Below are 14,752 nucleotides of genomic sequence, written 5' to 3' on the forward strand. Positions count from 1 at the left end.
TTGGTCTTCCAGCCCAAACATACGCAGCTTCAAGTTTCAAATCGTATAACGACTCATCGACACAAAAAGCTTCGTACATAGCGATTAATAGCTCCGCCCGAGATATGTCTTTCGCGAGTGCACGCAGTTTGAATCGCGATTCATTAGTATATTCCCATTTTGTACCTTTGTTCACCCGAGTACCATCAAATAAACAACATATATTAACGTTTGAACCTGTTAAGAAGTTAAAAAGTATACATTAGAAGTCAAATTTGTACAAGTTAAAAAAGTTCGAAATTAAATCGAAATAACAACTATAAAGTTCGAAATTACAGACAACAAATTCGAACTTTTTCCTGAACCCAACATGACGAACCCAAACTCTTTTTTTCAGGAAATCAAACAACTCCCTTACAAAATATCAACGAATTAGGGATCGAAACTTACCCATTTTTCTTCTCTCAACTTGTTAACTACATAGAAGGCCCAACAAATTTGAGTTTAAAGGAATTAGGGCGTGGGCATCGTAAGCTTCGAAATACAATCGAAATAACAGCTATAAAGTTCGAAATTACAGACAACAAATTCGAACTTTGACGAACCCAAACTCTTTTTTTTTTTTTTTTTTTTTCAGGAAATCAAACAAATCTCTTACAAAATATCATCGAATTAGGGATCGAAACTTACCCATTCGTGCGTGGGGGTTTGCCGTGCGTGGGGTTTGCCGGGGGTTCGCCGTGGGTTCGCCGTGCGTGGGTGTGGGTTTTGCTCCCTTTTTTTTTTTTTTTTTTTTTTTTTTTCTATTTTGTTAAACTGATTTAATTGGGAACTCATGTACTCTGATGAAGGAAGAAAATAAGTAAGGGCATTTATGACTTTTCATCACTAAAAATGCTTGGTTTTCCTAAGACTACCAAAATATGGTTTTATTTTCAAATGGTGTGTCACACAATGCTTGGTTTATCAAGTTTCCCAATATAAAACAAATAATATTTTTTTTTAGAAACATAAAGGGTATTATAAAATAATGATTGTTTAGTTGAAAATATAATTTCTATCTTGAGATGAATTCTTCTAACTAAACAACTTTAGAGAAAGAACACACATTATTGATTCATAAGAAGCCATATTAGAGTCCCCTAAAATTTAGTTAACAAGTTTATTACTAGACGATAGACATAAACTTAGAGTAAGATGCACAGACAAGACTTCAACTCGTTTGAAATAAAAAGTATTTCTCTAAATTTTGGATGTGGTCTTAGTCTTTATATTTGACTTCAATTGAATAGACAATTTCATATTCATAATGTAAACCAACAGCCTCAATTTAGGTTACGGACGCATCAATGAAGTAGGAATGATGTCATGCCATTTACGTCTAGGAATGACATTGATCAGTTGTCCAACAATTTTAGATCGGCAAGACTTGCTCCTCAAAACCTGGAGTATTCTTCATTTACATATTACGAAGGATCTTCCTCTTACAACGACCAGTATTGTTCACCACAACCTCTCAACACCATCGTTAGAGTCCAGCCGCATCCAGATTATCCCCCGTACTCTTGGTGGCAGAGGGTCATGAATTCTTAAAGTAGTGGTGATGTCTCTCTCGACGGCGGTGCTACGTGGCAGTATGCTTCACTGGGAGTGGGCTTCTAATCGTCTCCTGGGGACAAAGGCAAAACTACCAACTGAAACTCCGATCGCCGTGAATACCACCTCTCCCCGCCTGCTGAAACCATCACCGAGCTCCGAACCCGCCGTCCCCGTCATCCACGTACTAAGTTACGCTCGTAAGTCATCATTTTGGTTTCTCTCAAATAGTTCATAAACCCTTATTCCGAATTCTTTCTATCCATATGATGGTTCTCGTTCGGCGAAGAGCACATATGCGAGGTCCGATTCTTGTCGGAGTTTTCTGACTCAAGGTATCCGGGGAAGGGCCCTATGATTTACATGTTCTACAGAAACTCAATCGTCGAGCGATACAAATCCAATTTCTCGAAGAGAGTTGCGTTCACGGAGGTCCATAGGAACTTCATCGGCGACGTAGGTTCGATTCGGAGGGCTTTCGATTTTCTCGAGGGTTTGGGTTTGATCAACAACTCACCTCCGCTCTATTTTTTATTTTTCTTACTTTGTCAGCATTTTGGATCTTTAACTCAATTGGTTTTGGTTCATTCACAAATTGGTGAATAATTTTTTTTGTTGCTTTTATTGAATTAAACTTCTAATGGACCGCAAATTACTTGTAAAAATAGTTTGGCAAAGATAATTTAAAGCATCTACAAACAATTGAAATATGAAACTAGTGAATTGACTTGGTATTAAATTTGTAAGAGTATGTAGACAGATATTACTTCAGTCTTCATAATTTTCACCACTAATTTATGCTTTAGACTCCAGTACGTTTTTTACATAGCTGATCCCCTTTCATCTAACCAAGTTTGCATCTAACTTCTCTATTCAAATTGGGGAAACATTGACGAGTATTAAGAAAAAAGCATGTTTAGAATTTGTTTTGGAATACTTTTGGAATAAAGCAAGTTAGAATTCTTTTTCAAACATGTAGCTGTGAATGTAATTAGCTATTGAAATATGAATTCTTAGATATATGTTTGTGTTATTATACTATAATTACTAGTATCACGCTTTGATGAAAATGCTTTAAAGGTGCGAATCTCATCAAACCAATGTCAACATATTATCTCATCTGATAAGATATATGTCAACAAATCGTGTTATTTATTGAGATAATGTCAACAAATCTTCAAATAAATTCAAATTTGCTGACATATATATTAATATATCGTGTCGTCAAAATGTGTAATTTTTTTAATCATTCACAAATCGTATCTCTCAATTTTTTTTTTAAATTACATGAGTTAAAAATATCTTATACAATACAAGTCCGGTGAAAGCTTGCTACTCGGGTTTCGTGAAACATACAAGTGAATATGATAAAACATGAAAATTATGTCAATAAATCGTGTCATTTGTTGACATATATGTCAACAAATTATTTCATTTGTTGACATTGTTGACATATATATGTCAACAAATCGTCAAATAAATCTAAATTTGTTGACATATACGAGATTCATAGAAAACAAATAGAGAAAAAAATAGAGAAAAAAGAAGAAAATGGTAAAATTGTACATAATATATTATCTCTCTTGAATTTATTAATAATTGTCCAAATTATGATTTTGATTGATTATGAGATTTTTTTTTAGAAGATTCTTTGGGATTGTGCCATAAGAGAAATTGTTGGAGGAGGTAAATTTAAAAGAAAATAACCAAATTTGTCATTATATTGGGCTTTATTAATAGAAAACTTGTGGACCAAGCAAACCTTTTCTTCTTTTGGGTTTCCTTTTTTCTTTCTTCCATTTACATATCAGTCCCTGAAAAAACCCATATTACACTTTAGACCATACCTGAGTCCACATTCATTCGTTTCTTTCACTTCTTCTTCTCCGTCTTCGTCTTCTTTCTTGAATAATTTTGTTGTTCTAAAAGCCTCTTCTCTCATCGACATCGATTTTACCGAATACCAGTTGCGCTGCCAGCTTCACGGCCACGAAGACGACGTGAGTCACTCTCTCTCTCTCTGCATTTGTATCAATTCTCACTAAACCTAATCGAGTGACCTAAAATCTCCAGGTTAGAGGAATCTGCGTCTGTGGCGATGTCGGAATCGCGACATCGTCGCGAGATCGGACGGTGCGGCTTTGGACGCCGGACGCCTCCGACGCGCGACGCTACTCCGCCGCCAAGATCCTGCTTGGCCACACGAGTTTCGTTGGTCCGGTGGCTTGGATTTCGCCCACAGAGGATATGCCGGCCGGCGGGATCGTCTCCGGCGGAATGGACACGCTGGTCATGGTTTGGGACCTCAGGACCGGCGACCCGGTGCAGACGCTGAAGGGGCACCAGCTTCAGGTCACCGGCGTTGCTGTGGACGGCGGCGACATTGTGTCCTCGTCTGTTGATTGGTGAGTTTTCTGTTTGATTCCCGGCGTTCATGAAATATTTTTTATTACCTTGTTTTGGTTGAGGTTCATTTGATGCAAATTTGACATTTGGAGGACTGAAAGGGGAGTAAATTGGGAAGAAGAAACAGTAGTGTTTTGTAACATAGTGGTATATTCTGATGATAAGTTGCAGTGATGCATTGTGTTAAAGATTTGATTTCGGCATGAGAATCTTGGCTTCAAGTTGTTACGAGTTTTGGTAGATGAAGGAAAACTCGTTGTAGGCTTATTAGATTCTTTCATTAGTAAATATAACAATAGTATCTTATGCTTGTGAGTTTTTTGTTGGAGTCATTGCAAGCATACTGCTAGTCTGTCTTCTCAAAGTTCTCACTTTTTTAAGCATGGAGAATGGCATTGCCTCATTTGTATAATGGGCGAATCTGTTTTTGATTTTATATAATTTTCTTTTGGGGTGTTTCATTTGATTGGAATTCACAAACCTGTAATCTCTTTATTGTATTTGAAATAGTACTCTAAAACGGTGGAGAAAAGGTCAAGTTGTTGAATCCTGGGAAGGTCACAAATCACCTATCCAAGCAGTTATTAAGTTACCTTCAGGCGAGCTTGCCTCAGGTAATTTTCATATAATTAGTATTTTTAAACTTTCAACAATGTATTGCTAATTTCTTTAAGGGTATAAGTTATAAGAACATCCATTGGAGTTGCTGAAGCTATACATCCTCGTCATTCTTATGTTCAATTTTAGGTTCAAGCGATACAACTATTAACATTTGGAAAGGCAAGGCATGCACACGTACCTTGGCGGGGCATTCAGGTTCGGTTGTTAAATTTTAGTTTCGAACATTTCCGCGTAGTACATATATTAGGTTTAAAAAAATTTTTATTGCTTGCTCGAATCCAAATAACCAATGAAAAAATGAAAAAGTTAATATAGAAAGGCGACATTTGGATTTGGGCGATGGTAGGAATTGAATTCTGTTTCCGCTTGCATTTTAGCGAAAGACACCGAGCTCATCACTGATGTTTGACTCATTTTATGGAAGTGCATTGATTTTTTTTTTAAAAGAAACTCATCCTTTATTGAAAAAAAGGCACAGCCAAAAAGATTACAACCAAAAGAGCTGAAAAGAACTCAAAACCAGCTCCGAAAGAGAGAGGAAAAAAACCCGTACAACAGATTACATAGCACTGACCCAATCCCTACCCAACTCTGTGAGAGAAAACGCCCCAAAAACTTTACTAATAGAGTGAAGCCATAACGCAATACAGGTGTTTATCCTGTCAATCAACTTATCCTGTCAATCAATACAGGAAGTGCATTGATTAGATTACACTTTTTTGGCTCCCTCAATAAGTGTAAACCATATTTTACTCTGTTGTCTGAAATAAATTGTCATCTGAAAGTATACATGTATGTGGTTGCAGACACTGTCCGAGGATTGGCAGTGATGTCTGATATTGGAATTCTTTCAGCATCACATGATGGGTTAGAATTTCTTACTTTTCTTATCTTTCGAACTTTTTCTTTTGGTGCGAAGTGCATCCCTAATGATGTTAATATAATGTTTTTATAACAACTCAAGCTTTATATGGTGACAATGATGCAGTTCCGTTAGGTTATGGACTTTGACGGGTGAAGTATTATTGGAGATGGTTGGTCATACGTCCATTGTCTATTCAGTTGATTCACACGAGTCTGGCCTTATAGTCAGTGGTAGTGAAGATCGTTTTGCAAAGATATGGAAAGGTAAAAGCTTTCTATCTCAACCTCATAGTCATTTTGCACTGAAGGGATAGTTTCTAAATTTCTCTCCAGTTTATGTGCTTATTTCTCTCAGTTATATGATTTATCAAACGTATGCTATTTATTTTACGCCAAGACTTACAATTCTTTGGTTGTCATTAGAATAGAAAGCTTATGAAGACCTATAAGTTTGGATCTGATGGATTTTATTTAGTTTTGTTTGGATGAAGCTGAGGCAAAAAGCATTGTGCTAATAGAAAAAAAAAAAAACTGTTTGGCTTTTAATCTTTTCTAGTCTCATCAATTTAAAATAGGCAGAGCATAACTTTCAACGCGCCCGAGATATTCATTAATCATTAGTATAACTTTTGTGCATTTGGGTGCTCCGGTATCACAGGGCATTAGTTTTTGTCCAAATTTTTTAATGCTTGCAACATGAATTTCATTTTAGTTTATAACCTTGAGTTTTAATCAAATTGTTCAGATGGGGTATGCGTTCAAAGCATAGAACACCCCGGCTGTGTTTGGGATGCCAAATTCTTGGAAAATGGGGATATTGTGACTGCGTGTTCAGATGGAGTTGCACGTGTTTGGACAACAAATCATGATAAGATTGCTGATCCAGTAGATCTCGAGTCATATGCATCGCTGCTTTCTCAATACAAATTGAGCCGGTACGATTCAAAGCTTATCTACCAGTTTGAGTTATTAATCTACTAGCCTAATATTGTCTGAGATTTTGGTTTTGTCATATCAATCTACTGTCATGGCTTGCCTGCATTCTCTCTCAAACAAAATCCACACCTCATAATTTTTTCGTTGCCTTTCATTGAATATCAACCACCCCCTCAAATAAGACTTCTCTTGAAGCCTTTACTTCCTCTTTTTAGCTGTCTGGTTTTCACTTTGTGGCCTTTTTTCAGAAAGAAAGTTGGAGGACTAAAACTGGAAGATCTACCCGGGCTCGATGCTTTGCAAATTCCAGGTAATACTGATAGTTTTAATTTTTCATTTTCTGGCAACATTGAGCTTAGAATGCTGTACTGATCAAAAGGTTACTCATTGTAATTTTTTTAGTGATAGTCTTAAGAATATAGATGAGGTTACGAATAACAATTTATGTTCATATAACTTCCAAAAGCAATTCAGGCTACCATAACTTAATGTAGCCTCGTGTGTTCGTGGAGTCGTATTAACTTCCTTGTTCTTGAACTCGTTGATTATTATTCACGTGTTCAAACATTATGATATATAGGCTCCAGTGATGGTCAGACAAAAGTTGTTAGAGAAGGGGACAACGGTGTGGTATATGCTTGGAATTTGAGAGAACAAAAGTGGGATAAAGTAATTATCTTTTTATATTTTGCATTGTCTATATCAAGCGTTTTGTCATGCTCTTGTTTTCATGTGGCTCTGAAATCATCCATTTCTGTATTTTGCAAGTTTTCATTTGCTGGTTGCAACTGTTAGCATATTTTCTTGTACTTGTAATCCACAAAAAAACTATATGCTGCTTTATTTCGGGTTGATTGGAAACATTTTAGAAAATGAACATATCACTTTTCTGCTTCAAGTTCTTCAAACAAGTTTCATTTATTTACTTTGTGTTATATCCGTGTCATTGATTTTGTGTTAACTAGATTGGAGAGATTGTTGATGGACCGGACAACAGCACAAAACGTCCTGTTCTTGATGGAATTGAATATGATTACGGTAAGCATCTTTATTTCTGAAATTTCAAATCAGACACATTATCAATTATAAATCGATTTCAAAAAAGAACTTCATCTTCTCTTTTTCTTTCAGTTTTTGATGTTGATATTGGAGATGGTGAGCCCATACGCAAGTTGCCTTACAATAGATCAGGTAACTACTTGTTCTCTTCTCTTCTTCCATATTTTAGCCCTCTAATTTTAAACCTCTGTAACTCTTCATTTTTAGTTTAGTATCCATTTACGTCTATATATTGGAGAATCTCAATCAAATCTTAAGCTACCAATGGGATGTTAGGATTCTGTGGTCTAAAGTGCACTGCATAATAAATTTTGCCGAACATATGAACATTTTGTGGGCTGTAGCATGTGATCTCTCATTTAGCTTTATCGAGATATAGGTTTATAATCACAAGTTGTTTATAGGTGCTGAGTTTGTCTACAATTCGCATTAATTATATAATAAAAAATCTTGATTTATATTTTAGTACGGTGCGGTTACATTGGCCGCAAAATCAGTTTTTGAGACGATGAGCAATAATCAAATTCACTGAACAGACACTCCGTATATCATTGGCTGTGAGTATTGTGTCATCTGGTCAATTCCGTGAACAACTTGAAGATACTTCTCCTTTTGTCTTTGGTTGGTTAATGTGGTTGTGTTTTTCATTTTTCAGCCGGCGCTTATGTTCCTGGAGACCACTCCAACAAGTCCGGTACTGTTAGGTCTTTTTTCGCTAGCTGATTTGCTTAATCTGTCATGTATGAATTGCAAGCATGTAATCACTCTGTCTAACTCTTTTACATCTAGCAGCCAGTGCTTCTGTACCAACCTTCAAGCATTTTCCCAAGGTATGTTCAATGCATTTTCTGTATTAATCCTTTACTAATTTGAATAATTGAAATTAATATTGTTATTTACAGTTACCACCGTAAAAAAAAAATTAGCCTAGTTCTATCTAGTTCAGACCAAAATGCAAACCTGTGTAGACTGATTTGTTTCTCTGCTATTATTATTTATCAGTTGTAACAGACAATAATTTATCTAGAAAATTATATTCATCTAACGTGTTTATTCTACATCTTTCCAGAAAGGAATGCTTGTTTTCGACGTGGCTCCATTTGATGGAATTCTCAAGAAGATTACAGAATTTAATTTTGCTCTGCACTCTGATCAGGCAGGTTCTTAATGTAACTGAATATGCGGTCAATTATTTTAGGTGGTTAGTTACAGTTTACCAGCATGATTGGGTGTTTATGCGTCTCTCTCTTTTTCCGAAGTATTTCGTATAGAAGGGATTTTTTTGGCCCCATGCTTTGCACAGACCTTTTTTTTTTTTTTTCTTCCCCCTGGAGATTTTATTATTATTATTTTTTTTCCTTTTAAATTTAGAGGTGTTCTCTGTTTTATATTTATCCCTTGTTTTTATCTGCAACGGGTTAGCTATGTAGACTATCCTTCACCTTATATTTTGCATAGGAAAAAAATGGTATCTAGGCCAGTGGATTTCTTTAAAAGTAAGATGGGGATTTAACTAGACCTCAAGATGCTCATAGAAATATTGTAATTTTTTCTTCTTTCAAATCTATTGTTCTTTATATCAATCCATAGGTTCTGATAAGCACTTGGCTCTATCAGAGCTTGAGCTTTCCAGATTGGCCTCTTTAGTAAAAGTTTTGAAGGGCACGTCACATTATCATTCTAGCAAATTAGCAGATACTGATGTTGCTATGTTGGTGAGACTGATAAAGTCATGGCCACTTGCAATGATATTTCCAGGTTGGAGCTAGACCTCAGGATTTTTTTATTTTTTTTTTATTTTTTTATTTTTATATTGAAACTAATTTTTAACATCTGTTGAAAAATCTGAGTTCAAATGTAGTAGAAAGCTCGTGAAAAAATTAAAAGCAAATTATCCAGTATTTCTAACTCGACCATTCAAGAAGTTAACTTTATGGCTTGTGTGGTCTTCTATTTGCAGTAATCGATACTCTCAGGATTGCTGTCCTTCATCCGGAAGGAGCTACTCTACTTCTTCAGCACACTAAGGATACAAATGGTACTGCTAATAGAAATACCCATGCCTTAATTTTTCCATTGAAAGTTTTTTCCGTGGTAAATTTTCTCCGACGCTTTACTCCGTTCTACAAATATATAACAAAAAAAATAAAAATTGATATCTGTAGTTTGCTATCGTTGACTTTCTGCGTCTTTTGTTTAGATGTGTTACTCGATATCGTAAGAAAGGTGGCCGAAAACATTTCAGTACCAGCGATCCTCCTGACATGCATTCGTCTTGTTACAAATTTGTTCAAGAGTTCTTGCTATCTTCACTGGTTGCAAAGACATCGTGGCGAGGTAAAAAAATGAGAGTTTGCTAAACTTTCTTACAGGAAGATTTCCAGTTATCTAGATTCCCACGATTACCGAATATCCCTGTATAAGGAATTCTTCAACTTTTGATATTGCAGGTTCTTAATGCTTTCTCTGGTTGTCTTTCGTCTACAAATAAGCATGTACAGTTAGCTGGTTCAACCTGTCTATTGAAGTAAGTATAAAATTTGACTACACCATTGCATAAAACCACAAGGATCAGATAGGGGTTTGATTCCATAATCTTTACACGTGCCTTTTTTTGAATGATTTTATTCATTTATTTATTTGGGTGCACTTTTCTCTAGCCATCTCTTTGATTTATTGATTTATTTATTTTCTGAGTCGGTTATTTCTGATGAAACGAAAGGGTTTTATGCATTTTGTTCTTCCTCTTTTTATGATTGGAGCCATGTTTCGTAATGTGCCAGCTATGCGGTGCTGTTGATTGAAAAGAAGGATGAAGAAGGTCAGTCTCAGGTTCTTTCTGCTGCTATCGAGGTATGATTCACTCTTTCAAAATATTTTGTGTTGAAAACGGAACTTCATATTTCCATAATGTTGAGGTTGGATTTATTTGTGCTACGTTTGCTATTACATTTTTTATGGACTTGGGTTAAATATTATAACTTGATAATATATCGTTTCTGCAGCTTGCCGAGCAGGAAAATCTAGAAGTTGATTCAAAATTCCGTGCTTTGGTTGCAATCGGATCACTGGTATGTTTCTCACCACATGTATAATTATCACATGTTAGTCAATCGGTGCCGAACAAGCTCGGCGCGTTTGTTTTCTCTTATCTTATTTATTTGTATATTTGCTTTTGAAACAGATGCTGAACGGTCTAGTCAAAAGACTAGCTTTGGACTTCGATGTGCAAAGCATAGCTAAAGCAGCAAAAGCTTCCAAAGACACCAAAGTCGCTGAAGTCGGAACTGATATCGAGCTCGTAATCAAAACAAACTGGATGTTGGGGTAACTTATTTTCCTTCTCATTTCTTTTATTACAGTATGTTATTTCCCAATTGGCTAAGCTTTTTGTGTAGTGAGACAGATTGAATCTAAACCCCCAAATCAACCGTACGTTGAATGAAGCATTCAGTTTAATTACACTCTAATTACCCCCATGACCCTGTTTTCCAGTTAGAAAACTACCATTAGATGTTCTGAGATAAATTTGTGACTGTTTGGAGATAGCTTTTTTATGTAGTTTTTGTAATCTTGTTCTCTTACAGATTTTTGTGCAAAACACAAGAGATCGAAGGGAATCGAGCAAGGCGATGAAAGACAAACCTGCCCCAAGCATAGACACTTGTTTTTAAATTCCCAAATTCACCGATGCTCAGTTTAAGAGCCTGCCATGAATTTTATGAAAAGGCAGTTTATCTTGTTGTATACTTTTTCTCGGAGCAGACGGTAACAAACTGATGTTTTTTTATTTTGTAATACACTATCCATATATTCAATTTAAAAAAAGAAGTAGGTTACGGTAATTATTGGTTATTTCCATTTGGCATAGAACTTTTGGTCACCCCATATCCATTCGATTGAGAGGAATCTTGACATTCCTCTTCTTGAGATGCTCGTGCCTGGGCGCGATTCTCTTGCCCAAGCTGAACCCAAAGTACTGTGGAAACTTGAGCAGCTCGTCCGTCCCTCTCTCCATCTCCCACACCAAGTAGTCATACTTGGGCCGCAAGACTCCCTCGATGCTGTACCCGAATATCGCCGGAACCCTAGCGCAGGCCCGCTCGGCCTCCTCCCCCGAGAGCCCCGCCTCGTCCCTCAGGAACCGGAGCATCCTCTCGAGCTTGTCGACCCGCGTGTTGAGAAGGTGCGCGTTCAGGCTCGTGGGCGACCCGAGCCCCGCCACCCCGACCCGCCGGAGCAACTCCAGGCTCGGCCGGAGGCAGTACTCGACGTCAGAGAATATCAGCGCCGGGCACCGCAGAATCATCTGCCGTGAATCCTCTGGCGAGGCAGTGGCGACCTCGTCCGCCAGGAAGGCGAGGATGGCGTCCACGGTGGGCCCGCCGGATGGACGGAAGAGGTCGGGGGCATGGGCAGCGAGGCGGGGGATGTCGCGGTCGGAGAAGCCGCTCGACTTGAGGGACTCGACGGCGGCGAGGATTCCGGCGACGGCGTCGGAGGTGGGGAGGTTTCTGGGGTCGATGTCGGGGCGGATTATGCCGAAGGTTTTGAGGTAGCGGATGTTTTCGCGGTGGGAGGTCCGGAACTTGATGAAGTGAGACGGAGAGGAAATCAGGTTGTGAAACGCCGGGGAAGAGAAGTGGTCAAGCGATGAAGAAGATGAGACCATAATTTTTTTCAAAAAAATTCACTATGGATATGTGGTCTTAGTTGAAAGGTGGTTGTTTTTCGCGTGGGTCTTTGAGAGTGGATAAGGGATATTTCTCTCTCTCTCTCTCTCTCTCTCTCTCTTTTTCGCATGGAAGCATTTAGTCCGGGGAAGATAAAGGCTGTCTAGTTCTATAACTTCTATTAGACATATTTGCTAAATAGTCCAAAGTCAAGAAGGGAAAACTAGATAAGTACGTTTTGCATGCCTTTCCATTAATATATAGATTTTATTTTTATTTATACTCGCCTAATTTCTCTTTCGTTGCGACCTGTATGAATTTATTTATATTAAAATAAAACAAATATAGGAAAAGTACGTATTGGCATTGTATATGATAAGATAGGTAAAAATGATGGGATTGGGAGAGTAATAATGGAGGCATATATTAATTTCTCTGTAGTCCCCTATTTCCGGGCCTTACACGTCTCTCGGGTGTTTTTGAGAGAAGATGGAGGATTGCTATTTTTCTTGTTGTTGTTGCTGCTGCATAGAAGCATGTAGTGTACAGGGGCTGTGAACCTTAAGCGGTGATCATCGGGTTGATAGAAGAAATGGAAATAATTCAATAGAATTTCTCCTATGAAATCGAAAAAAAAAATAAAGTCAAACACAACCGATCTTTGGCTGCTGTCATTCGTTGTATCTACATTCTTGAAATTTTAACAGTTCAACTTTGTTCAAGACAAGGTTACACTAATGGTACCACTACTACTACTACTTACGTTCTATATCAACAAAATGAGCGAAGAGAAGATTGGTCTCTCACACAGATCAATCCCCCAAATGACTCAAATACAACTACAATTAACAAACACAAACACAACCGATCTTTGGCTGCGTTAGTTCAATATTCATTGAGTCAAAACAAATCTAACCGGGTCGTGGATGAATAGTGGGGGCCGTGTATATTCATCATGTTGGACTTGGTGGCGGAGTTATAGAAAAAAACGCTGTCTGTGCGTGCGGCCTTCTTCAGCTTATGAACAATTACGTGGTGGTATTTATTTAATCATCATATACTTTAATTTTTTAATACTTCAGCTTATTAAAATGAAATAAAAAGAATACTTCATTGATATTGATCAAGAAATGAATGATATATGAGAGGTTGAGCACATCCCAACTAGGTTGGCACCTACTCAACTCTCAGCATTTAACATTCAGTTTGTATTTACAATTACAACCATATATCCAATGGAATGGAAACAAACAATACCAAAAAATAATTAGCTAACTAATGAGGGAAAAAGAACCGGTGGGCCTTGGTGTTCTCGACTTTCTTGTTCTTGAGAACCTTTGCGATCCTTTCCTTCACAGTCGTGCCTGTTTTTGACTTTGTCTTTGTCTTCTTCTTGGCTTCGCGAAGCTTTTCCAAGAGCACCTTCACGCTCTTCCCGGGTCGTTCTTGCTCTCTCATTGCCGTTGACTTGATCTTCGCCTCATCCTCTGCATCGCAACGCTCTTTCCACAACAACAACTTCTTCATACACTTCCCGGGTCCTACTCGTCCTTGTGTTGACTTCTCATCCTCGTCGGGGTTGCTTGTAACGCAAGAATACTCCGCTGAAATTGAAGAAAACTCTTCGCTCAACAGCAGGTCGTGTTCGTCCCGAACGCTCTTCTTGAACTCGTCGCTGAAGAGGAACTCCTCGTCCATCGCTGGAAAATCACTCCACAAATCATCCATCGCACCGTAGCTATTAACGAACTAGGATCAATCTGCAATTGATATTCTCCAAAATTAATCGAGAATTAGGGTTTAAGCTGCTAGCTTACGAGTTAAAGACTAATGCGGCAATATTTAGGGTTTTGTATTCGGGTTGATTACAATCATGTATCACAGTAAATGTGGGTAAATTAATTAAGGAATTACTTACGTACGTTGATTGATCGAGTCTGTCTCTTCGCCGCTGAATGATCGACTTTCATTGCTCGGTTTGCTTGATTCCCTTCAAGAAATCACTAGTAAGGTTTCAGCTTGTGATTTGTTTTATGAGAGTAAATCAGGTAAGTTAAGTCGGTGGCAAGGTGTAATTAATGTAATATACGCAGCTCCGAATACAACTTCTCGTTGCTCATTTCTCGCCACGTGGTATATGTACGCGTATATATGATATCAAAATATTACTTCCTTCTTCAAAGTAACAATACATGATATGATAATATAATAATATTTTGAACCAAATACATAATAAGACAATACGATAAAATTAACCGTCCTATTAATGGAATATAAGTTATACATTTATTAAGAAGCCTCAATATGTCTTGGGTGATTAATTTACTTTAGGTCTATACCTATACATTATAGAATAAAGTTAATAATTTATTTTAATAAAATGAAATTTTGGCTAGAATTTTAAATGAAACTAGATAATTAGCTAATTGTAATAAATTCTTCGTCATTTTATTAAGATATTATAAGAATATTTTTTTAAAATATATTAGGAATAAATATTAGAAAAATTCGTTATATATTTCTTTAATTATCTATGTGGCACGTTAAATTTAAATATTAGAATATGAATAATCCAAATAAGGGTACTAAATAATGTCGCATATAATACAAATTCTATA

The 14,752-nt window shown here is 37.1% G+C and overlaps 2 protein-coding genes across 2 annotated transcripts; one reads left to right on the forward strand and one right to left on the reverse strand.

Annotated features, from left to right (window-relative positions):
- Positions 1 to 1,582: 1,582 nt before the first annotated feature.
- LOC149387712 (ubiquitin homeostasis protein lub1-like) lies at positions 1,583 to 11,253 on the forward strand. Its single transcript, XM_089624572.1, has 23 exons — positions 1,583 to 1,775; positions 1,865 to 2,031; positions 3,387 to 3,575; positions 3,649 to 3,980; positions 4,492 to 4,595; positions 4,729 to 4,797; positions 5,409 to 5,469; positions 5,591 to 5,730; positions 6,212 to 6,401; positions 6,651 to 6,712; positions 6,983 to 7,071; positions 7,368 to 7,440; positions 7,534 to 7,650; positions 8,364 to 8,371; positions 8,531 to 8,621; positions 9,052 to 9,219; positions 9,422 to 9,499; positions 9,662 to 9,798; positions 9,912 to 9,988; positions 10,245 to 10,314; positions 10,467 to 10,532; positions 10,646 to 10,788; positions 11,049 to 11,253. Exons 1-23 carry the CDS (start codon positions 1,583 to 1,585, stop codon positions 11,095 to 11,097), a joined length of 2,673 nt encoding a protein of 890 aa, XP_089480698.1. The 3' UTR covers positions 11,098 to 11,253.
- Positions 11,254 to 11,295: 42 nt separating this feature from the next.
- LOC149387713 (transcription termination factor MTEF1, chloroplastic-like) lies at positions 11,296 to 12,255 on the reverse strand. The gene has a single exon (XM_089623888.1). It carries the CDS (start codon positions 12,131 to 12,133, stop codon positions 11,342 to 11,344), a length of 792 nt encoding a protein of 263 aa, XP_089480014.1. The 5' UTR covers positions 12,134 to 12,255; the 3' UTR covers positions 11,296 to 11,341.
- Positions 12,256 to 14,752: the final 2,497 nt, after the last annotated feature.

This window comes from Urtica dioica, chromosome 8 (assembly GCF_054948205.1).
Source record: "Urtica dioica subsp. dioica isolate 48M chromosome 8, U.dioica_male_clone48M_v1_H2, whole genome shotgun sequence".
NCBI classification, from domain to species: Eukaryota; Viridiplantae; Streptophyta; class Magnoliopsida; order Rosales; family Urticaceae; genus Urtica; species Urtica dioica.

Bases quoted from the DNA above. Each gene is read 5' to 3' on its own strand.
- LOC149387713 (XM_089623888.1), bottom strand. From the start codon at position 12,133: ATGGTCTCATCTTCTTCATCGCTTGACCACTTCTCTTCCCCGGCGTTT.
- LOC149387712 (XM_089624572.1), top strand. From the start codon at position 1,583: ATGTCTCTCTCGACGGCGGTGCTACGTGGCAGTATGCTTCACTGGGAG. The intron at 4,596-4,728 runs GTAATTTTCATA...GTTCAATTTTAG, and splicing joins TTCAGGCGAGCTTGCCTCAG to GTTCAAGCGATACAACTATT. The intron at 4,798-5,408 runs GTTCGGTTGTTA...ATGTGGTTGCAG, and splicing joins TACCTTGGCGGGGCATTCAG to ACACTGTCCGAGGATTGGCA.